The sequence below is a fragment of the Dreissena polymorpha genome, chromosome 15 (assembly GCF_020536995.1).
Source record: "Dreissena polymorpha isolate Duluth1 chromosome 15, UMN_Dpol_1.0, whole genome shotgun sequence".
In the NCBI taxonomy this organism is placed as follows: Eukaryota; Metazoa; Mollusca; class Bivalvia; order Myida; family Dreissenidae; genus Dreissena; species Dreissena polymorpha.
In genome coordinates, this window is record NC_068369.1 from 57,972,596 (window position 1) to 57,998,613 (window position 26,018).

At 36.5% G+C, this 26,018-nt stretch overlaps 1 protein-coding gene and 1 long non-coding RNA gene across 7 annotated transcripts; both read left to right on the plus strand.

The window, feature by feature from the left end:
- The first annotated feature begins 1,234 nt into the window (after positions 1-1,234).
- LOC127860257 (uncharacterized) lies at positions 1,235-20,478 on the plus strand. 6 transcript variants are annotated; one of them, XM_052398194.1, is made up of 5 exons: positions 1,235-1,331; positions 3,181-3,978; positions 4,232-5,996; positions 9,452-9,585; positions 18,069-20,478. In XM_052398194.1, exons 3-5 carry the CDS (start codon positions 4,277-4,279, stop codon positions 19,146-19,148), a joined length of 2,934 nt encoding a protein of 977 aa, XP_052254154.1. In that variant the 5' UTR covers positions 1,235-1,331; positions 3,181-3,978; positions 4,232-4,276; the 3' UTR covers positions 19,149-20,478. The 6 variants fall into 6 exon arrangements, with proteins under 6 accessions (XP_052254154.1, XP_052254156.1, XP_052254153.1 ...); XM_052398196.1 differs by having other exon boundaries at positions 4,238-5,996; XM_052398193.1 differs by having other exon boundaries at positions 3,181-3,267.
- An 11-nt stretch (positions 20,479-20,489) lies between these two features.
- On the plus strand, positions 20,490-22,925 carry LOC127860258 (uncharacterized). Its single transcript, XR_008039651.1, has 2 exons — positions 20,490-20,679; positions 20,832-22,925. It is a non-coding gene; the product is annotated as an uncharacterized LOC127860258 (long non-coding RNA).
- The last annotated feature ends 3,093 nt before the right edge of the window (positions 22,926-26,018 follow it).

A 26,018-nucleotide genomic window follows, 5' to 3' on the forward strand; every position in this document is an offset into this window, starting at 1 on the left:
AATAAATTTACATTCTATGTTTAGACAAGCTTAAACACCTTATACCCCGTCACACCGGACTGGCGTCCTTACTGCGTCCTTATGGCGACCCAGGTCGCAGTGAGGACGCCATAGACGCCAGAGGGACGCAGTAAGGACGCAAGAAGACGCAGTGAGGACGCCGAAAATTGATCAGGACGCGAGCCCACGGCGACCACTTTGTTCAAAGTAGTCGCCGAAGTCCGGCCTTTTACGGCGTTCTGTTAGGGACGTCGAATGGACGCCGTAAAGACGCAGTGGTCGTAGTAGGGACTTGGTAGGGTCGCTGTAAGGTCGCCATGGACGTCGAGTGGTCGCCGCTCAAACCCACAGAAAATGATCATTGACTGCAAGGCGACCGTACGGCGACCTTATTAATTGCGACATTTGTACGTCCATTGTACGTCTATTGCGTCCTCAGAACGACTATGGTCGCAATAAGAACGCATGCAGTAAGAACGCCAAGGACGCCGCTCAGACGTCGTATGGTCGGCTTTGGTCGCCGTATGGACGCAGTACGAACGCGGTAAGGTCGCCAGGGACGTATTAAGGACGTCGTGAGGACGCGCAGAACGCCATAAACCAGAACGCTGGTTTGACGGGAAGGCGAAAAAAAGCATTTTTACCGGAAAAGTCATTGGCGTCCTTACTACGACAATCAGAAATTTCAAGATACAAAGTCTTAGGTCGCTGTAAGGACGCCAGTCCGGTGTGACGGGGCTATTACAGATTATTTCAACTATGGAGAAGTCAAGATAACGTTACCATTACCATGCTAATCCCGATAGCGCGATGAAATAAAGATGCTGAAGAAGAAGGTGAAGAAGAAGTACATATTGATGATGATATGGCGATAAATTGATGATGATGATGCTGACGATGATTATGATGATGGTGGTGGTGGTGATGATGATAATGATGATGATGACGATGATGATGATGATGATGATGATGATGATGATGATGATGATGATGATGATGATGATGATGATGATGATGATGATGATGATGATGATGATGATGATGATGATAATGATGATGATGATGTGCATGATGTGGATGATGATGATGATGATGATGATGATGATGATGATGATGATGATGATGATGATGATGATGATGATGATGATGATGATAAACAATAAATTCATAGGAACTCTTTACTTGGTATAATGTAACCTCTGATCGGCATTTTCCGAGACTTGTCGTACCTTACGTTTATGAGATTTGTTATCTCTGCCCGGTACCAGTCTAACAATTTCACTCCGGGCGCCATCTTTCATCTCTGATAAAAACAATAAACTAATGTCCAGGTATGTATAGTTGTTTAAAAAAATACAGTAAAAAGCTTGTTGTAAATAGCATGTTTTTTTTCTCATAGTGTAGTTACGAGTTTGACTTCAAAACTAAAAGAAGAACAGATTTTATAAGTTTTATCTTTCGTGGTCAGATTGTTTCGTACCAATTTTAATACGTCCAAATATTATGAGAACTGTTAAAGAACAAGCCAGTAAATAATTTATCCCATTTGTGAAAACGAAAAATTTATAACTATATTCTGTACATTTTTAACTTTTTTTTCTGAATGTGCCATTAGTGCTGCCGTATAACATCACATATAAGAATATTTATTCTGAAATATTTTTAAATTTAAGGGACCTTTTCACAGATTTTGGCATGTATTGAAGTTTGTCAGTAAATTCTCTTTAATATTTATAAATGTTAACATTGGATCTAAAAGGCTCCCAGTAAAAAACAAGAAAACAATTAAATAATGAAAAAAAGTAACCCTCATCTGTGCTCGAACCACTGACCGGGTGACCCCTGGAGTAAAAGTCTAACACTTACACCACTCGGCCATTCATGCTCATAAAATGATTGTTGTATTTTATACTTTATGTAAACAATCTATGTAGTGTCACAAAATATAATGACACCAACAGAACTCTCCAAATTATTCAATCGTTTCGCGTTGCATCGCTTTATAATTTTCAGGTTTTTAAATCGTCAAAAGATGCATATAATGGATGTTTTAGAGCATTTTGTCAATTTACCAAAACGTGAAAAGTCCCTGCCCCTTTGTGAACACTTCACTATCTAAACTAAAATAAGCTAATAAATTTAAGCCTGTGAAATTGCTTTTGGGGGAAGAAGGGGAAATGTATTTTAAAGTTAAATTTGCATGCTATTTTAACAATAATTTAATAGAAGTAATAAAGGGTATAAAACAGCGAAAAATACCTGTAGCGGCATGGAAGTTGCCATCTAGTTCTGGCCACCATAACTTTAAATGTCGCTTGTTATGATTTTTGACTAGTGCGACTTTATACAGGTCTGTCAATACTATATAAACCGTACGCTGAAGTTTCTTTAGCTAGTTGCCATCTTGTTTGTCACTTGTTACCCTTTCTGAATACTGTATTATTATTGTTTATCGATAGCCAATGATGTCTTACCCTGAAGCACTGCAATAAGGATTTTAACATGAAATTGTAACTGAGCCAATGTGTGTATCTATGTGTCGTATGATCATGCAGAGCGTAGTCAGGAATTCCCCACACTGAACAATGCTAGTTTGCTACATCCTTCACACTGTACACAGACAAAGTTTTGGGATATCAGAAATCAGTGAGTCAATGAAATATTCAAATGTATTCACTCAGTTTTCTGGTGTCAGGTAATGGTCATTCAAGATGAAAAGTTGGTTTAAACAGCTACTCCAAAAAAACAAGAATAATTGTATATAATCATGCTTCTGGAGGTCGCAGCTGTACACAAAGAGAGGCAGTTGGCTTTTTTACCCACATGTCCACAAAGTGATTAGTGACACCAATTATTTTGACTGGGGGAATTCTACAATTGTGGTGGGTTGTTACTTTAGCGTTAGAATTTAGCAATGAAAAAACAAGCGTTATATAAGGTTAAACACTATTGTAACGTTTGCTTGCATCTAGTACTCTACTGATAACTTTTAAAAGATCCAAAATTAGAACTACTATTAAAAGTTTATGCCATTGTGTTTTTTTTTTGGCAGTGACTAAATATCTCTTTTTTTCACACCTTGTTGAGTATTCACTTAATAATGAGTGTTGCTTGTACTTGTGTTTTATTCTTAAAGTGTAAGTGTGATGCATATCAGGGCATTTTATGTTTTCTTTTAAGGTGGGTTCCCACTGCCGATCCGATCAACTCGATCATCCCGATCACCGAAATTTCCCGACCAAACCCGACCAAGCTCTACTAAAAAGGGTATACACCACTTCTTCTCGACCTCTTGTCGATAACACACGACCCCCACACGACTCATTCACGACGTCCACTCAACCATCTTTCCGATTTCTGTTCGATCATCTCGACCTATACGCGAGCTCTATACGATCTCAGCGCGACCAAGTGGACCTCAACTCGATCGCCACAAGATCTTCACATGACCAGATCTTGATGGTCGTACTACAGTCGTACCAAGCGATCTAAAATAACTCGGGAAGAGGTTGAGCTGATCGTGTGCAGAGCTCGTGTATGATCGAATAGCAATCGGGAAGTGATTGTGTACGGTCGAGTAGCCGTCGGGTAGCAGTCTAGTAAATATGTACATCAAATCGAATAGAGGTCGAGTGGATAGTGTTGCGATCTAAAATAACTCGGGAAGGGGTCGAGCGGATCGGGTACAGATCGTGTAAACGATGTCAATCCGATCGCCTCATGATTGCGTCTCGATCAACTCAATCTTGTACTCGACTAATACTCGACCACTTTCCGAGCGCTTCTCGATCCACTTCCTACTCGACCGCTACTTGATATTTTTGACATGTCAAAAAATATCGGGTAGGAAGCCCGACCAATGCCAACCTACCCGACCGCCCCCGACCACTCATGCCGACCGAACCAGACCAGTACCCGACCGCTTGGTCGGGCTTGAGCGAGTTGATCTGATCGGGTGTGGGAACCAGGCTTAAGGCTGTAATTTGTTTTCTTTCCCTCCAGCCAAATCAATGCCTCTGTGGAAATAAATAAAAAATGAAACTTTAAATAGAAGTTATTTAATTAAAGTTATAAAGGATATCTATTTTATTTAAAATTGCCTGTAATTGTTTGCAATAGGAATATATTTTAGCTTATGTGTAGCTATCCATTTATTATTTTGAAGATATTACAAGTATCCTTAATTTGTGAAATGAAACTTTCATGTTCAAGAATGATTATATTGTTATAGTTTCAGATCTGGCTTCTATGGAACCTTCTTGCCACAATCTCCAATATGGAATCAAAAGATTGCTCAACTGTAAATAAAGAACACTTTGACATTGGGGATAATCAACATGCATCCTCCTGTGAAGGGTTGGCATTTCCAGTAAATGAAGAAAATTCATCATTTGAGGGCATTGCACCTGCAAGTAGTGAAATAAATGAAATCTCAGACATTCATGGAATAGATTCTCAGTCTGGCAAAGAGATTTTAGGTGAGCCTAAATTCGAAGTGGATAGTGCTGGTCCAAACCATGACAATCTTTTTGCTGAACAAAGCACATGTAATGCTTCATGCATGAAAGAAAATCGTGAAAACCTCAAACAGGTGTCCTCAGAAAGCTGCAATTTAGACAATTTAGTGGATTGTCAAAGGGAGACAAATCCAGTGGATGACTCTACATGTAAACAAAAAATAACTTGTAGTACCTTTGATGATGTTTATGAGCATGGTGAAGGACATTTTGTTGCTAAAAAAGTCAAAACGATGCGAACAAAACTGGCTCGAAAGACTTCTGGGACTGATCGAATTTCTGTGAAATCTGCTACTGTTGATAAAAACATGAATCCGCAAACTCAGACCAATAGGAATCAAGTAAATGAGAGCAATGACCTTGACAGTGCCTGCAACTGCCCTGTTTCCAGAGGGAAAACATATATATGTGGTGCTTGTGCTAAAAAATTTAAAACCATATGTGAGCTACATCAACATTTTAAATTTCATGGGTCAAGAGGTTCCTACCATTATGATGAGTTAACTTTGACTGCATTTCCTAAGTTTGATTCTGTGTGTGTTTCTTCACAGACTAAAAATGATCCAGAAAGCGTAGTTGTAGCCAAACCTGTTCTGAAGGCATTGATTTCCACTGCAAATGTGCGAAAACGAAAACAGTCACCCATTAAGATCTCAGTGAAAGAAAAGAAAGCAAAAGCTAAGCAACCTGAGTTGCAAATAGTTAAAGAACCAAAAAAGAGAGGCAGAAAGCCAAAAATTAAGCCAGATAATGAAATTACATGTGAAGAAGGAAAAGTGAGATGTTTACCAAGACAAGTTAAAACTATGAACAAAAGTAAAACTAAACCCAATGAAGTACAGCTAAATGCAGCTTTTGAAAATAAAGATGTAACTGATAAAATTAATGCCAAAATATATGAATGCAATATGTCTGAAAACTCATCAACAGTAGATAATGATGCCAAAGTAGCTAACCAGATAAAAACAGCCTCTGATGAACCCAAACAAACTGTTGCTGTCACAGAAATAAATGAAGTGGCACACAAAGATGAGACATCAAAATCATCAAGCGATGAACTCTGTGATAACATTGAAGAAGAAGTTAATACTGACCTTAGTGATGATAAGATGGAAGACACGTTGAAAAACGAGGTAAAATTACTAAAGGAATACATAGGAAGGAATTTAAAGACAAGGGGCAAAAAAAAAAAAGGGACAAGAGTTGTCCAAAAGTCAAACAGTGAATCTGGGAATCTGTATATGTCCTGTGAGGTATGCAACACAGTGGTTCTTCAGAAAAAGTACAAAGAACACTTGGTCTGCCATAGCGACAAGAAGTTGTTTATATGCGAAGTATGTGGAATGGGATACGCCAAGAAGAACAATCTGTCGAGACACATGTTATCGCACAGCGACGTGAAACCGTTTCAGTGCAAGCTTTGTCCCAGCCAGTTCATACGTAAAATGGACTATGAGTGCCATGTGAACAGTCACAAAGGTTTGTTTCCTGCTGTAGATTACTGATTAACACACTGGTACTACAATTCAGAATCCTTGCCAATTATGGTGCAGGAAAAAATTTGACGCAATAAGGGTCTGAATTATATACACATACCTTTTTTTAATAAACAATTATTACAGATAATATCAATTTTATGACATAATTTTCAGTTTGACTGAAAAATGACGATTAGAATGATTCTAACAAGAATATTGTGCAATTGTATTGCTTGCCGTTTACCCTTTTTCCATGTTTTCCTCCATCAAGCAAAAATTTCCTCTTCATCAGACTTTTTTCACCATTTGTGTTATAAGGATTAAGAGGCTTCCATCAGTCATAAAAAAGTGGACAAGTGAAGCAATATATGGGACGTCACATGAAATTGCCGGCTATTGGTCACTTATTACCATTTAAACGTGACTTGACGTTTTATGTTATTTAGCCCCGGACATTCACTGGCTACTGGACTCCTACTCGTTACTTGGAGACATGCTTCATGTATGGTATGCCATGCTCATACTTATGACAAGTTGCAGGGGTTTTTCTGTCTATTTTGGGAAAAGGAGTCTGACCAAATTGGGAATTTTTTATCGACAAAATTGGCCATTTTGGGAATTTTTGCTTCGATGAAACGGATCATTTTGGGAAAACATTGGGAATTTATCATGCTTAAATAAGTCAGAGGTTTTACAAATAAATTTGTTTTTAGCTCACCTGAGCACAACGTGCTCATGGTAAGCTTTTGTGATCGCTTTTTGTCCGTCGTCCGTTATTTTGTGCGTTGTGCCCCGTCGACATTTGCCTTGTTTACTCTCCAGAGGCCACATTTATTGTCCAATCTTCATGAAATTTGGTCAGAAGATTGGTTTTAATGATATCTTGGATAAGTTCGAAAATGGTTACGTTTGCTTGAAAAACATGGCTGCCAAGGGGCGGGGCATTTTCCTTATATGGCTATATATGGCTATAGTAAAATCTTGTTAACACTCTAGAGGCCACATTTATTGTCTGATCTTCATAAAACTTGGTCAGAAGATTTATCCCAATAATATCTTAGATGAGTTCGAAAATGATGCTGGTTGGTTGAAAAACATGGCCGTCAGGGGGGCTGGGCATTTTTCCTTATATGGCTATAGTAAAACCTTGTTAACACTCTAGAGGCCACATTTTTTTCCAATCTTCATGAAACTTGCTCAGAAGATTTGTCCCACTGATATCTTGGATGAGTTAAAAAATGGTAACCTTTGCTTGAAAAACATGGCTGCAAAGGGGTGGGGCATTTTTCCTAAAATGGCTATATATGGCTATAGCAAAATCTTGTTAACACTCTAGAGGCCACATTTATTGTCCAATCTTCATTAAACTTGGTCAGAAGATTCAGCCCAATAATATCTTGGACGAGTTCGAAAATTATGCCGTTTGGTTGAAAAACATGGCCGCCAGGGGGCGGGGCATTTCTCCTTATATGGCTACATGTATATATAGTAAAACCTTGTTAACACTCTAGAGGCCACATTTATTTCCAATCTTGATGAAATATGGTCAGAAGATTTGTCTTAATGTATCTTGGATGAGTTTGAAAATGGTTATGTTTGCTTGAAAAACATGGCCGCCAAAGGGAGGGGCATTTTTCCTTATATGGCTATATAAAGCTACATATAGTAAAATCTTGTTAACACTCTAGAGGCCACATTTATAGTCCGATCTTCATGAAACTTGGTCTGAAGATTCATCCCAATAATATCTTGTACGAGCTCAAAAATGATGCCGGTTGGTTAAAAAACATGGCCACCACAGGGGTGGGGCTATTTTCCTTATATGGCTTATATAGTAAAACCTTGTTAACACTCTAGAGTTCACATTTATTTTACGATCATCATGAAACTTGGTCAGAAGATTTGTCCCAATGATATCTTGGATGAGTTAGAAAATGGTTTTGGTGTCTTTAAAAACATGGCCACCAGGGGCGGGGCATTTTTCCTTATATGGCTATAGTAAAACCTTGTTAACACTCGAGAGGCCACATTTATTTCCAATCTTCATGCAATTTGGTCAGAAGATTGGTCTGAAAGATATCTTGGATGAGTTCGAAAATAATTATGTTTGCTTGAAAAAAATGGCTTCCAAGGGGCCGGGCTTTTTTCCTTATATGGCTATAGTAAAATCTTGTTAACACTCTTGAGGCCACATTTACTGTCCGATCTAAATGAAACTTGGTCAGAAGATTCATCCCGATAATATCTTGGACAAGTTCAAAAAATGATGCCCGTTGGTTGAAAAACATGGCTGCCAGGGGGCAGGGCATTTTTCCTTATATGGCTTTAGTAAAACCTTGTTAACTTGTTGCCACATTTATTTTCCGATATTTGTGAAACTTGGTCATAAGATTTGTTCCAATAATATCTTGTTTTCTCAGGTGAGCGACTTTGGGCCTTTCAGGCCCTCTTGTTATTTGTTATTTTGACCTTAAATGCAGGCAAGCATCAGATGAGTAAGTTTGGAAATGTGAGAATGTGCTATGAAATGGGGAGCACAGCAGGTTCATGGTGCTGCTCTCTCAACCACATTAGTGCTTGTTGGTATGATACACATTTGCTGGACGAGTTAGAACATCAATAATCTAATAATCATAAGTCATAAGACACTTCTTTCAACAAAAAAATACAAAAACATTTAAAAAAAAAATAATTTGGAAATTGTGAAGTTTTGTTATAATTTCGTGGGATCAGGTCTGTTTGCATTGGGAATGCCTCAGTTTTCCGGAGGCGCAGACAGTGCTGAAGAACCCCTGACAAGTGACATGACACTTCTGGTTAGAAGGCCCATGTTTGCAGGTGTGTATCATGTGACACTACATGTAGCATGACATGCACAAGCTACTGGTCTCCTACTCATTACTTTGTGACTTTACATAACAGACAGCCAGACTCTTATTAAATACAAGTGATACACTACATACCACATGACATTTCAGGTTACCAGGCCCACCTGTTAAAGGTGTGTGACAAGTGATACACTACATATGAATGACATTTCAGGTTACCAGGCCCAAGTTTTAAAGGTGTGTGACAAGTTATTCACAACATATAACATGACATTTCAGGTTACTAGGCCCACCTGTTTATGGTGTGTGACAAGTGATACATTACATATGAATTGACATTTTTAGGTTACTGGGCCCATCTGTGCAACGTGTGTGACACACTCTATCATCCATATGACGTTAATTTTCAGGTTACAGGGCCCACCTGTGCAAGGTGTGTGACACTTGACACACTCCATCATCCATGTGACGTTGCCTTACAGGTAACCGGGCCCATCTGTGCTATGTGTTTGAAACTTGCCACAGTCCATCATCCAAGCATGTTACGTTAATTTTCAGGTTATGAGGCGCACCTGTGCTAGGTGTTTGGCACTTGACACAATATCATACCTATGATGTTATATTTCAGGTTACCGGGCCCACCTATGCAAGGTGTGTGACAAGAGCTTCCTTACCAGCAAGGGGCTAAAAGCTCATCAGGAGAACATCCACATGGGCTTCACAAAGTTCCAGTGTAGACACTGTGACCGAAGGTTCTTCAAGGTAAGTCACATATCCACATGGGCTTCACAAAGTTCCAGTGCAAGCATTGTGACTGTAGGTTCTTTAAGGTAAGTTACATGTCCACATGGGCTTCACAAAATGTCATTGCAAGCATTGTGACTGTAGGTTCTTTTAGGTGAGTCACATGTCAACATGGGCTTCACAAAGGTCCAGTACAAGCATTGTGACCGTAGGTTCTTCAAGGTAAATTACGTGTCCACATGGGTTTCACAAAGTCCCAGTGTAGGCATTGTGACTGAAGGTTCTTTAAGGCAAGTTACATGTCTACATGGGCTTCACTAAGGCCCAGTGCAAGCATTGTGACCATAGGTTCTTCAAGTTAAATTACATGTCCACATGGGCTTCACAAAGTTTCAGTGCAGCATTGTGATCGCAGGTTCTTCAAGGCAAGTTACATGTCCACATGGGCTTCACAAGGTTCCAGTGCACACGTTGTGACCGTAGATTCTTTAATGTAAGTTACATGTCCACATGGGCTTCACAAAGTTCTAGTGCAGGCATTTTGACCATAGGTTCCTAAAGGTATGTTACATGTCCACATGGGCTTAACAAAGTTCCAGTGCAAGCATTGTGACCATAGGTTCTTCAAGGTATGTTAGATGTATGCCCTCATGTGCTTCATTGAGTTCTAGTGCAGGCATTGTGACCACAAGTTCTGTAGGTAAGTTACATGTCCTCAGGGGCTTCACAAACGTCCAGTGCAGGTATTGCGACCACAGGTTTTTCATGGTAGGGCTTTCTCACGTAGTTTTAAATTTCAATCCAGGATTAATAATTTTGGCTGGATATTAACGCTTGTCCAGCTGTCCGCAAAAACCAAAATATAAGTTTAGAGAGGTATACAATAATCTTTTAGGGGCACAATAGAAAAAAGTCTTATTACTTATTCAATAGACTTCTTTAATTCAAGGTCTTTATTTTTCTCCAATAGAGCAGCAAGGAAAGAGGCTTAAAAAATCCAGAAATATATCTGAAAATTCATTCCAAAATATTGTTGACATTCTACAATGGTATCTAATAAGTGTTATAGTTTAATGTACAACACTGTCCCAGTTAGTTCCCCTGTTTTGTGTAATAATATCTTTATCGCTGTGGTTAACTTCCTTAAAGTGTTTGTTTCCATTTATTCACTGAAGAAATTTGACACTCATATTTAAGTCAGTTTTGTTCACTTATAAGTGCACAAGTTTGTAATGCACAATAAACAACTGATAAGCTTATACTAATAGTTCTTCTATGGTATTATTAAACATTTTAATCAAGAATAGACTCAATGGTTTAAAATATAAGATCTTTTGCATTATCATTTTGATTTTTAATAGAATAAATGGTTCAGTATATCAGTTATTTTGTATGATTGGTTTGTAGTAAGAAAAGATTTAATTGGACACTATTACCTAGTACATGTATGTAAATGATTTTAAGCTCACCTTTATAACAATATGCTCATGGGTAGCTCTTGTGATCGCCTTGTTAGGTTGTGTCATGCGTGGCCAACATTTACCTTGTTGGCATTCTTGACTCCAGACTAGAGGCCACATTTATTTCCTATCTTCATGAAAATTGGGTCAGAACCTATGAACCCATTCTGACCATTTGTACCAATGCTCTCTGGGCTCAAATCTAATCTCAGTCTTATGAGGTCAAAAACTAGTTCACTACTACAAATTGAAGAATTTGCTTACGCCGCTTGTAAACACTCAGAAGATCACATTTTTACTCCATGAAACATGGTGAGAACATTATTTTTGTACAAGTCATGTTTTCTCTGCCAAGTTATAAGCGTTTAAAAATATGGCTGCAAGGGGGGGGGGGGGGTGAAAGTTTTCTTTATACATGTACATGTACCAGTATTTCTATAGCAAAAAAAAAATTAATCTATATTGTCCACATTAATTTTCTATCTTTTATGAAACTTGGTGGGAATATATGACCTTATGAAATCTTAGCTCAGTTTGAAATTAGGCAATATGAGTTAAAAAAACAAAGGCCACAAGGTCAAAGAAGGTCATGAAATAAAAGAATTAAAGCAAACCACTTTTTGTAATAATTTGATTTCAGAGACAGTGTTTACATTTAAAAAAAACAAAACATGTATGTACCATGTATACTTTGTTTTTGTAGGGGATAACATATTCTTAAACCAGTATTATATAATTGTATTTGGCATTCAAATTTCATTTTCACATTAATTTGGGCTTTAATATAAATTCATATATTTCAACAACCCCTAAAATGCTGGTTCTCAGTCTCTTTAACATAATGTTTTTTTAGGGTTTATCTTTACAGATTAATTCCTATATGTTGCAAAGTATAAAGCAAAGTATAAAGCTAAAAGCAAAATTAATTCTCGACAAAGAAGACAATGTTGATACATGTTGATAATTTCGTGGATACAGTATTCATGTTGTGAGGTCCCCTTGTTATTGGATATAGCATGGGTGGTTTCTCATATCTTTTCATTTGAGTTTAAACTTATTTAAAAGAGCTATAGCGATTTGTTATGTAAGCACTACCAGTAGCCAATTGCTGCTAAAATCTCTGATTGTTTACTACACAATTTTAAATAACGCATACTAACACTTTTTGAAACAAGAGTTTGTAAAGAACAATCAATAAAATTGGCTGTATATTCCGATTTCTTAGCACCAAACTAGGAATTTACCCAATTCTGGATTATAGTAGATACATGTATCATTTAGATGAATTTTCAGGGAATTGGTTTTATTATCCTCCGCCATAGGCGGAGGGATATTGTTTTGGCGTTGTCTGTCCTTCCGTCCGTCTTTTCATCCGTCCGGCACTTTTGTGTCTGGAGCCATATCTTGGAAGTGCTTTGGCGGATTTCATTGAAACTTGGTATGAGTATATATATGTATAAGAGGATGATGCACGCCAAATGGCATTGTACACAATCTGTTAGTAACAGAGTTATGGCCCTTTGTATCTTGCAAAAATGCTTTTTTGTGTTCGGAGCCATATTTTGGAAGTGCTTTGGCAGATTTCATTGAAACTTGGTATGAGTATATATATTGATAAGAGGATGATGCATGCCAAATGGCATTTTACACCATTGGATAATAAAGGAGTAATGGCCCTTTGTATCTTGAAAAAATGCTTTTTGTATGTGTCTGGAGCCATATCTTGGAAGTGCTTTGACGGATTTCATTGAAACTTGGTATGAGTATATATATGGATAAGAGGATGATGCATGTTGGCATTGTCCATCCGTCCAGAAAACTTTTGTGTCCAGAAGTATATTGGCGGGGGATATCAATTCAATGAATTTGCTTGTTCTCTTCTTATTGTCAGGCTAGCTTGTAGGTACATTATTCAAGAATGATGGTCAACACTATTAAGCAATAATTTATTATTAATTTTTATTTATGTCTCTCATACTTGTTTTCCATTAGATACTTTTTTTGCCATAGAAATAAGAAATTACAAGTGTTCAAAAGAGCAGTAGGCAGAATTGTTTGCACATTCACTAACAACTGTCGGATGTACATTGAAAAAAATGCGAAAATTATTTCCTTGTCTATGTTGTTTGTGCAAATAAATATGTACACACAATTCATTTATAATACATGATAATTTATAATAAGTGAAAAAATAAAACACATTATAAGTAAAATATTGTTTATGTATTGTGTTTATATTCATTTTATTATAAATGTTAAAATCATTATTGACAAAAGAGATTATACTTCTTATAGATTAAAATTGAGGGTAAGCATTCTTCCAGGATGGCCTTTTTTATTTAAAGACCGTTTTATTAAGAGACCACTTTTGATTACTCCCTTGAGTGGTCTCTTAATACAAGATTGACTGTAAATTGAAATATTAGTCTGCTTAAGTTAAGTAATTAGGTTTAAACCAGGTCATTCATGTTTAAGTGTTTTTTTTATATTATATATTCATACTTTTGTCATTTAATAACAACCACCCTACTCAAATCATAGGTACTAATAGGTAGACAGGCTGGGCTGAAAAGCGAATCCTTGCATTTTTAGTTAAGCACTCTTCAAAATAATGCTTCTGGAATACATGTAGCTTCAAGTTTGAATATCAAGAAATTCTATATCATGCAATCTATAATTGCAACGCAGACATTAAATAGCATCCTTTTCATGAAAATGTGCCAAAATTCAGCTTCATTATGTTTTTGTATATGTGGCTAATCAATTATAAGCCTTAAGCAAGTTGATTTCTATGTCAACCTGATACAGCACATGCTCATAAAACTGGCTATTCATTTTACTATCTATCATATGGTTTGACAAAGGGGGTAGTAATAGAACCATAAAACATTTAATTTCAAAATCCCAATTACTTATTTTCCATCACAATATTATACTTTGGTTATTGATATTTCCAACTCGTACATGTAAATTGCATAAGCCATAATAATAGACACAGTTAATACATCCTGATATGTGATCTAATGAACTTATGTAAAGGAAATTGTGCTGGTAAGATTTCATCATAATTTAAGCATTGCACTCATGTGGTAAGACTTGACACTTAACTGCAATTTAAACTTTCTTCCTTGTTCTTGTTAAACAAGTAAACATAAATACATATTGATTTCAAGTATACTTCAATGCTATGTCTGAATTGCAGTGGTGTGAATATTATTGTTTTAATTGCAATTAATCTTTCCTCCAAAAAACTTTCATGTTTAGTGCTACAAATTATAATCTATGAAGATAACTATCATAAAAATAGAATTAAGGGGTGTTGCGGCAGTTTATTTATCCGAGGATATATTTATAGCAACACTGATGATGCTATTATCACAACTCAATCTTTTTGTTATCACAATCATCAGAAATTAACAAGTTGGTTCATAATATAATTGTCAATGGTTCGATCCTAGTTGGGGTCAACTTTTTAGTTCACCTGAGCACAACGTGCTCATGGTGAGTTTTTGTGATCGCCTTTTGTCCGTCGTCCATTGTCTGTCGTGCGGCGTCTACATTTTGCCTTGTGAACACTCTAGAGGCCACATTTATTGTCCGCTCTTCATGAAACTTGTTCAGATCTTTCTTTCCATTGATACCTCAACTGAGTTCGAAACTGGGTCATGCTTGGTCAAAAACTAGGTCACTAGGTCAAAAAAAAAAGAAAATCCTTGTGAACACTGTAGAAGTCACATTTGATGCCCAATCTTCATGTAACTTTGTCTAAATGATATGTTGGTTGAGTTCAGAAATGGTTCCGGTCTGTTGAAAAACATGGCCACCAGGGGGCGTGGAAGTATTTCTTATATGGCTATTGAGAAACCTTGTGAACACTCTAGAAGTCACAATTTTTGCCCAATCATCATGAAACTTAATCAAAACATTGGTTTCATTGCTATCTCGGATGAGATCGAAAATGGTCCAGATCTGTGAAAAAACATAGCCGCCAGGGGGCGGGGCAGTTTTCTCTATATTTCCTTATATGGCTATAGTAAAACCTTGTTAACACTCTAGAAGCCACATTTATTTTCCGATCTTCATGAAACTTGCTCAGAAGATTTGTCCCAATGATATCTTGGATGAGTTCAAAAATGGTAACCTTTGCTTGAAAAACATAGCTGCCAGGGGCGGGGCATTTCTCCTTAAATGGCTATACATGTACATGGCTATAGTTAAATCTTGTTAACACTCTAGAGGCCACATTTATTGTCCAATCTTCATGAAATTTTGTCAGAATATTCATCCCAATAATATCTTGGACGAGTTCGAAAATGATGCCGGTTGGTTGAAAAACATTGCCGCTAGGGGGCGGGTCATTTTTCCTTATATGGCTATAGTAACATTTATTGTCCAATCTTCATGACATTTGGTCAGAAGATTTGTCTTATTGATATCTTGGATGAGTTTGAAAATGGTTACGTTTGCTTGAAAAACATGACTGCCAAGGGGCGGGGCATTTTTCCTTATATGGCTATAGTTAAATCTTGTTAACACTCTAGAGGCCACATATATAGTCCGATCTTCATGAAACTCTATAAGAAGATTCATACCCATAATATCTTGGAGGAGTTAAAAAATGATGCCGTTTGGTTGAAAAACATGGCCACCACGGGGGCGGGGCATTTTTCCTTATATGGCTATAGTAAAACCTTGTTAACACTCTAGAGGTCACATTTATTTTCTGATCATCATGAAACTTGGTCAGAAGATTTGTCCCAATGATATCTTGGATGAGTTCGAAAATGGTTTTGGTTGCTTAAAAAACATGGCCACCAGGGGGCGGGGCATTTTTCCTTAAATGGCTATATATGGCTATTGTGAAACCTTGTTAACACTCTAGAGGCCACATTTATTGTCCAATCCTCATGAAATTAGGTCAGTAGATTGGTCTCAATGATATCTTGGATGAGTTTGAAATTAATTATGTTAGTTTGAAAAAACATGGCTTCCTAGGGGTGGGGCATTTTTCCTTACATTGCTATAGTAAAATCTTGTTAACACTCTAGAGGCCACATCTACTGTCCGATCTTCATGAAACTTGGTCAGAAGATTCATCCCAATAATATCTTGGACGAGTTCAAAAATGATGCCAGTTGGTTGAAAAACATGGCTGCCTGGGGGCATTTTTCTCATATGGCTATAGTAAAACCTTGTTAACACTCTAGAGGCCACAGTTATTTGCCGATCTTCATGAAACTTGGTCAGAACATTTGTCCCAATAATATCTTGTTATCTCAGGTGATCGACTTTGGACCTTTCAGGCCCTCTTGTTTTATTACTTTCTTACTTTTCAAAATTCCATTCTTGTTTTATACTGGAGCTCTTTAGTCCTGTTGTTTACATTCATCAATTTAAAGCATTTAATCAAAAACTTCAAAACATGCCGAAATCTGTGAACAAGAACATGTAAGTTATTAATGATCAAGGTTGTGTTTGATACTGTATGGTATTATGTTTGTGATTAAATATTGTCTTTTATTAATGTTTTTTGGTTAGCTGTTGTGATCCCAGTTAAAATTGTAAACAATTTCTAATGTTTATGCATATTTCTTACAATCTATGTACCGTTACTTGGGTTTTGCCTAATTGCTGTATTTTATGAAATTTGACGTTGACGGTAGGGATTGTTAAAACAAAAAAATCTCTGTTAAAAGTGCGGTGACCCCCTTTTTTTATTTGTGTTTTATGATGAAAATACGTAGATGAACATATGTGAGCAGATTCGTAGAATTATATTAGACGGAAAAAAAAATCCATATATGTGGTTACAATAGTAAAAAAATGACGTTTTTGAGTGGCATAAAAATTATAAAAAAATGAATTTCTTAAAATTTAACTTGTGTACTCCATTTTATTGGTAGTGTGTGGTTTAATTAAAGGGTATATGATGTATCTTAGCTTATATAATATCTACATGTTGCCAATTTTATAGGTTATTCATTATTTTTACGCATTTAGCGATTTTTCAGTTTTATTGAAAAAGTACATGTTATATAATGGTAAATAAAATCAAAACAAGGCCTGTGACCCTATGTTTTCATTTCATTTTTCATATAGTATTTGTATATATATTTTAAATATAAGTTTTGGACAAAATCTATTAGATGGAAAAAAATCAGCAAAACTGCAGCAACACCCCTTAATCACCTTCTATGTGACTGAGATGTTTAAAATGTATGCCCCTCTCCCCAACTGGTATCACATATATAGATAATAACAAGTTTGGTAAATGTTCGGATATCGTTGATAGAAATTAACATGGAATATATCACAACACAAAAAAAATCAACATTTTGTATCTCGTTAAATATCTGTTACCATTTCACATCAAGCGTTGAAATTTTGGTTATTGCTATTAGGAACACTGATTTGTTATGTTTTAAATTTATTTTTCAAATTATTGTACTTAATGAACGTTGATTTTGAGTGTTTATTGGGCTTTTAAATGTCTGTGAAAAAAATGGTTATCATCATCAGATGCACCGAAAAATGGGTTTTTACAAATAAATTTGATCTCCACCACTCCATACTGCAAAATCGTCCAGGTGTCATAATTCCAGTATTTAATGACAAATTAGATTAGGCCTAAAGCATTAGGTGATAATAATTATATTATGATTTTATCTTACATTTGTGTTCATATCTTTGCATATGTATACTTTCTATACTTTTAAGTTTCTTAAAGCCAAGGAGTAGGAAAGTTACGCAATAGGATAACATGTGTGAGATAATAATGTTTCCTCAAACATCCCAAAACTACCTCACCAGTATTTCTTTTTAACATGTATCAACCAGAGATTGCTAAGTAATATAATTAGAAATTCTTTAATTATGAAATGTGTCATATTAAAATAATATTTACTTTAATATGACTTTAAATCTGTATTTATAGGGAACCTCTTAAAACACTAAGCTAGCCTAGTTTAATGAATTATCATTTCTATCCACTTATTTTCTTATTAGTAAAGTTAAATAAAAAATATTGTCCTCTTTTAACAGCGTTCAGGTCTCAACACCCACGAAGCAACCCATTACGAGGCAACCTTGAAATGTCAGTACTGCGACCACAAATTCCGGGACAAGTGTGGACTGCGAAAACACGAGCGAACCCACACAGGTCTCAAGCACTATCAGTGCCATGTGTGTAACAACGCCTTTAACCAGTGCACGCCCTACTATGTTCATATGGAAAAACGGCATAACATCAATCGTGAATCGATCAAACAGGTCATGAAAATTGTCATGGAAGCATACAAACGAGTCGGGAAAAAGCTGGAGTTTTACCGGGTACCATGTAACATTGAGGAAATCATGGCAAATCTTCTTTCAGAGGAGAAGATTAAGTTAGAACAGGGTGCTAATGGGATAGGGGTGTCGTCTAGTGATCATAGTAAAACATTGTCTTTATCGCGAATAAGTCCCAGCACTATTGCCAATGTGATTTCTGGAGGGAAATCTGATAATGGGGTCAGTAATATAATAAGTAACAGAAGTCGAATTTTGGAGAATTCAAACGAAGTAAATCTGAGCGGATTCACCCTGGTAGATTTAAATCAGAAGTATGATCTCAGAGTGTGTGTTAATAAAGGCATAGAATCAAAATCATATGATGATCATCATGTGGCAATGTCCGTGACAGAGGAATTTTCGCCAATGAACTCTAGTTCTTCTGCCCAAAATTTAATGCTCAAAGAGGAATCTGGCGCAAGTCTTCTAGACCTTGATAAGCAGCCAAAAACTTGGATCTCTACAGATGGAAATACCTTGATTGTGTCCGGAGAATTACTGGGATATCAAGAGAGTGTGACCCTGGCACAAAACACAGAGGAAAGCCTCCGATCCAGACAATATACCTCAACTCAACTGAAACCAAAAATGAAGATTCTGTCGCAGCATGCTGAATTTTCTATGCAGAGACCTCATGGGCTTGCAGTGACAGATCAAGTACATGAAGTGAAGCAGGGGATGTCGTCTCATTTATCAAGCCCTCCTGTTCACAGTCAGGCCGTGCAGCAAATGGACCCTATGATAGAAGCTTATACGGCTGATTTTTTAGAGAAAATCTTTCAGAGCCAGTAAGAGTACTGTCTTTATGTTTGTCATGCAAACTTTGAATAGCCAGTTAGGGAACACATAATTGTGTAATTACATGTATTTGCCTGTAACAATATACACCTGGGAGGAGTATTATAAGTGATATTTTTAGAGAGTAGTTTAAATTCATTTGGCATTGTACAGTCTATTTATACAGCTTATAATACTTACAAATAGTCATCTAGATCATAGCATAGTCAATTAAACAAAATGAGAGACATAAATCCAACAAGCAGGATGCTTCTCTTTTTTTTCGCCCTGCTGCCTCATTAAACTGTTTAAATGCAATTTACAAAATTGAATATGCTTTGAGATTGAATACATTTTGGCAGGAATTTTATCCAGTATGAATTTACTTTGCTTTCAATAATCAATTTATCATTATCAAAGTTGTTAAAAAAAATTAATGCCTATGTAAAGTACCTTTTCATAGCCACGAAGAAAAAAAAGCTCATTCATAATTTAATTAAATGCCTATTGAAATAAATGCCCTGGTTGTGTCCATTTGTTAGTCATCAGTATTTTTTTCTTAAGACTGTGTTTGCATTAGCCTTGAACTGTATTATAGATGTAGATCAGTCTATAAACAATTGATCAAATTTGAATTAATTTGGTGGTTTTTGTGTTTCAATAACCACATGTCAGAATTTTTATAGTTGGTAGATGGACTTTATATGAACACAATGTATAGATAGATATAAATTATTTGTGATATTTATTGGGTGTTCTTGTAACCATTATTAAAATCAGTTGCATACCAATTATTATTTAGATTTTGATAGCTGGAATTTAAATGAAAGTCGAATATCTATATATTGAGGTTTATACAGTGAACAATGCATTTGAGGACAGGTGCTATGACTTATGTGACCTATGAAGAGTCAGTTAGTTTTAATTTCGAGGAAACCTTGCATATTATTATGACAAATGCTTTGCTTTATATTAATATTTGTTGTAATGTTATCTTTAAGCAAGGCATAAGAAAATCATTTTTATGCCCCCCTTCGAAGAAGAGGGGGTATATTGCTTTGCTCATGTCGGTCTGTTGGTCGGTCTGTCGGTTGGTCTGTCGGTCGGTCTGTCGGTCCGTCCACCAGGTGGTTGTCAGACGATAACTCAAGAACACTTGGGCCTAGGATCATGAAACTTTATAGGTACATTGATCATGACTCGCAGATGACCCCTATTGATTTTGAGGTCACTAGGTCAAAGGTCAAGGTCACGGTGACCAGAAATAGTAAAACGGTTTTTGAATGATAACTCAAGAACGCATACGCCTAGGATCATGAAACTTCATGGGTAGATTGATCATGACATGCAGTAGATTGATCATGACATGCAGATGACCCCTATTGATTTTGAGGTCACTAGGTCAAAGGTCAAGGTCACGGTGACCTGAAATAGTAAAATGGTTTCCGGATGATAACTCAAGAACGCATACGCCTAGGATCATGAAACTTCATGGGTAGATTGATCATGACTCGCAGATGACCCCTATTGATTTTGAGGTCACTAGGTCAAAGGTCAAGGTCACGGTGACCCGAAATAGTAAAATGGTTTTCGGATGATAACTCAAGAACGCATACGCCTAGGATCACGAAACTTCATGGGTAGATTGATCATGACTTGCAGATGACCCCTATTGATTTTGAGGTCACGAGGTCAAAGGTCAAGGTCACGGTGACCCGAAAAAGTAAAATGATTTTCGGATGATAACTCAAGAATGCTTTTGCCTAGGATCATGACACTTCATAGGTACATTGATCGTGACTCGCAGATGACCCCTATTGATTTTCAGGTCACTAGGTCAAAGGTCAAGGTCACAGTGACAAAAATCGTATTCACACAATGGCTGCCACTACAACGGACAGCCCATATGGGGGGCATGCATGTTTTACAAACAGCCCTTGTTTCAGTATTTATTCTTACTACACTATGTTCTTGTAGATGTAATAATTATGCCCCTGGATCGTTAGATCGGGGGTATATTGTTTTTGGCCTGTCTGTCTGTCATTCATTCATTCATTCATTGTGTGTGTCCCAAAAATTTAACCTTGGTTTAAGTTTGATAACTTTTGCTTTATTAAAGATAGCGAGTTTATTTTTGGCATGCATGTGTATCTCACAAAGCTGCACATTTTGAATGGTGAAAAGTCAAGGTCAAGGTCATCCTTCAAGGTCAAAGGTCAAATATAATTGTATTTTTCTTTTTTAAAACTTAAACCTTGGTTAAAGTTTGGTCATAACTTTTGTATGCCCCCGGATCGAAAGATCGTGGGTATATTGTTTTTGGCCTGTCTGTCATTGTATGTGTGTGTCCCAAAACTTTAATCAAAACTTTTATCTTGGTCATAACTTTTGCTATATTCAAGATAGCAACTTGATATTTGGCATGCAAGTGTATCTCATGGAGCTGCACATTTTGAGTGGTGAAAGGTCAAGGTCAAGATCATCCTTCAAGGTCAAAAGTCAAAAAAACAAATTAAAAAACTTAAACCAAAACTTTAACCTTCTGCATAACTTTTGCAATATTGAAGATAGCAACTTGGCATGCATGTGTATCTCATGGAGCTGCTTATTTTGAGTGGTGAAAGGTCAAGGTCATCCTTCAAGGTCAAAGGTCAAATTTATGGCTTCAAAGCGGCGCAAGAGGGGGTATTGTGTTTCTGACAAACACATCTCTTGTTAATATTGAAGATAGCAACTTGATATTTGGCATGCACATGTATCTCATGGAGCTACATGTTTTGAGTGGTGAAAGGTCAAGGTCATCCTTCAAGTTCAAAGGTCAAAATTTATAGCTTCAAAGCGGTGCAATAGGGGACATTGTGTTTCTGACAAACACATCTCTTGTTGTTGTTTTTTTGGTTTTATAAATGGTAGTGCATGTTCATTTTGTAGAAGACAACTATTACCATATTATGATTTTCTTTTTATTGGAAGTATGCAGAATCATAATAAATCCATGTCTAGCTTGACTTTTGGCTGATTAGTCACAGATTTACAACTTGCCCAAATGTTGTGGTCGATGACTGCATGATAATGTGGTTAAGGTTGGATGCAACTGCTCCAAAACACTCTACATGTATATTTAATACAGATATGAAATGAAAAATGGTGTTAAGGGTCTTTACAAATGTATATACATTTTTAGACAAAGAATTGTGACTGTGACCAGCTTTTTTGCAGGATTATGTCCCCTTTGAACTTAAAAAAGTCAGATTAAGGTTTGCATGCAAGATGAAATTTAGACTAAGGTTGAGGTCGCTGACCAAGTTCCATAACTCTGACCTGCATTTTAGCAGAATTAACCCCCTTTTTGTTAGCGGAAATTGGATTATGGTAAGCATGCAACAATAATTTATCTGTGTAATTGCCACAGATATTCAATCTAAACTGCATCCATGTTGTTGAGATAATCATTTGCGGTCACAGACCAAGACCCATTACTCTGACCTGCATTTAAGGAATTTCCACCTTGGCCTTCGGGTTGGGTAGATATCACTCTTTTTGGGTTGCAATTGTTAATACATGTATAGTCAATGCCCCTCAACTCTGTCTATGATATTTATATTTTACATTTACTGATGTGCCTTTAAACATCTGTGAACATGTAATGTGATGCCAATTAACCAAAAAGTTACCCTATTGTTAAGTATATGTTTTTCAATTGTTGTTACAATCACTTATGTACATGTTGAGTTGTATTCTTACCAAGTAAATGGGGTTGTAAATGTAGGTTCTAATAAATAGTGAAACACATGTGGGTGTTACTGTTATATGTAATGCTAATGCGTTGACTTGGACTTTCCTATAGGTTGCTAACATTAATTTGACACAGACAAGTGCCCAGGAATGTTCTATTTGCTTTGAAAAAGTTAGTTTTTGCACTGTTGTCAAGTTTAATACATACAATAATAAAGAATTATAATACTATTACAGTTTCATTAAACTTGTAAAACATATAGCAAACAAGATCTAAAATGATACAAGTGTGTAAATAATGTTAATTATGCCCCCCTTCGAAGAAGAGGGGGTATATTGCTTTGCTCATAAGGCAGTAGAAAAATATCAAGAGCGATTTTGCAGAGTTCTTAACAGAGCGATTTTGCAGAGTTCTAAACCATAAGAAGTTCTATTTTACTCCACCCCTTGTACCTTTCGGGTTAACCTTTTTTATGCCCCCGGTAGGATGGCATATAGCAGTTGAACTGTCTGTAAGTCAGTCAGTGTGTCAGTCCATCCATCCGTCCGAAAACTTAATGGCCATAACTTTTTCAATATTGAACATAGCAACTTGATATTTGGCATACATGTGCATCTCATGGTGCTGCACATTTTGAGTGGTGAAAAATGAAGGTCAAGGTCATCCTTCAAGGTCAAATGTCAAATTTATGGCGTCTGTCCGTCCGTCCGAAAACTTTAACATTGGCCATAACTTTTTTAATATTCAAGATAGCAACTTGATATTTGGCATGCATTTGTATCTCAAGGAGCTGAACATTTTGAGTTGTAAAAGGTGAAGGTCAAGGTCACCCTTAAGGTCAAATGTCAAATATATGGCGTCTGTCCGTCCGTCCGTCCGAAAACTGTAACATTGGCCATCACTTTTTCAATATTGAAGATAGCAACTTGATATTTGGCATGCATGTGTATCTCATGGAGCTGCACATTTTGAAAGGTGGAAGGTCAAGGTCATCCTTTCACGGTCAAATATATGGCATCTGTCTGTCTGTTCAAAAACTTTAACTTTCGCCATAACTTTTTTATGCCCCTGAAGGGTGGCATATATTTTTTGAACTGTCCGTCTGTCTGTTCATCAGTCAGTCTGTCTGCCCGTCTGTCCGTTCGTCCGTCCGTCCGAAAACTATAACATTGCCCATAACTTTGTTATGCCCCTGAAGGGTGGCATAAAGTTTTTGAACTGTCTGTTTGTCAGTCTGTCTGTTCGTCCATCGGTCCGTCCGTCCATCTGTTCTTCCGTCCCAAAACTTTGATATTGCCCATAACTTTTGCAATATTGAAGATAGCAACTTGATATATTGGCATGCGTGTGTATCTCATGGAGCTCGACATTTTGAGTCTTGAAAGGTTAAGGTCAAGGTCATCCTTCAAGGTGAAAGGTCAAAGGTCAAATTTTGCAATATTGAAGGATAATAACTTGATATTTGGCGCTGGGGCTGCACATTTTGAGTGGTGAAAGGTCTAGGCCATCCTTCAAGGTCAAAGGTCAAATTATGCAATATTGAAGATAGCAACTTGATATTTGGCATTCATGTATATCTCATGGAGCTGCACATTTTGAGTGGTGAAAGGTCAAGGTCATCCTTTAAGGTCAAAGGTCAAATTTTGCAATATTGAAGATAGCAACTCAGTATTTGGCATGCATGTGTATTACATGGAACTGCACATTTTGAGTGGTGAAAGGTCAAAGTCAAGGTCATACTTAAAGGTCAAAGGTCAAAATTTTGAAATATTGAAGATAGCAACTTGATACTTGGCATGCATGTGTATCTCATGGAGCTGCACATTTTGAGTGGTGAAATGTCAAGGTCATCCTTCAAGGTCAAAGGTAAAATATATGGCTTCAAAGCAGCGCAGTAGGGAGCATTGCGTTTCACGAACACAGCTCTTGTTTTTTCTGAAGATTATTTTGGACAATTATCTACTCACGCATTCATGCAGTCTACTCGGTGTTATACACCATTAATTATAAGTATTTATTAACACAGCATGGTCTCTGTGTTACATACACTTAACTTTAAGAACTCAATAATCCATTATACTCAGTGTTATACAATCTTTATTAAAAGTATTCATTAACACGGTATGGTCTTTGTGTTACATACCCTAAACTTTAAGAACTCAGTTTTCTGTGTTTTAAAAAGAATTCAATATCACAGTCTGATCTGTGTAAGTAGTCTTAATTAAAAGTATACAAAAAACCTGACTCTTTATTTTGAACAATTACGAATTACTATGAGCAGACTATGGGATTTATTTACAACTAAGCAATTTAAAGCATACACCCGCTTTTGAATTGTAACATAGAGCAATATTTTAACTGATAAATTAATATTAGTATTGTCTACTTTGATTGTGTGAAGAATAAACAACAAACTAAACAATCGATCTAAACTTCATGTACATATTAACGACACCATGTATGGCTTTTGTGTAACCAGGATTTAATATTTTTGTTACCAGGCAGTAATATTTCTGTTATCGTATGTAATTAAATATTTCTTTTTTTATTGTGTACAATCAGAGAGAAAATCACCAGGTTGCCCTGACGATTGTGCACGTTTTAGGAAATATGTATTCATTATGTAGTACATTCTTGTTATTCCATTTAATGTTATTCAATATTAAGTTCAACACAGTATTTTGGCATTGAACTCTAGCTTTATACAATTCTGCCCCAAAACAAGTGTAACTTTAATTACTGAAAACAAACATGAAAATGTGTACTGAAATTCAAAATACATTAAGTATGAGGGCTGTATACAATGTAACGTGATACGTGAGTTAATTAAGGAGTCGATAAACATTATTGTAAAAGTATATATACATTTGTGAAGCACACCATTTGATTCATCATTTCCGATATGTATGCCAAAGTGTTAAAAATTAGGGATGACGCCGATATATGTTTCTGCTTTTAATCTCTTTGTTGGATTTGACTGTGTCAAGTTGGGCAGTTTAATAGCGGTTTAACTATTTAATGCCAACAACTACACCTTTAAGTTTGCTATGCAGTGGAATTTGATCGCTATCTTTTAAATATATCAAAACATGCAGAAAATGTCTCACAATAAGCAAATGATATTTATAATACAAAATACACACAAGCGC

Bases quoted from the DNA above. Each gene is read 5' to 3' on its own strand.
- LOC127860257 (XM_052398194.1), top strand. From the start codon at position 4,277: ATGGAATCAAAAGATTGCTCAACTGTAAATAAAGAACACTTTGACATT. The intron at 5,997-9,451 runs GTTTGTTTCCTG...GTTATATTTCAG, and splicing joins CCATGTGAACAGTCACAAAG to GTTACCGGGCCCACCTATGC. The intron at 9,586-18,068 runs GTAAGTCACATA...CTCTTTTAACAG, and splicing joins GTGACCGAAGGTTCTTCAAG to CGTTCAGGTCTCAACACCCA.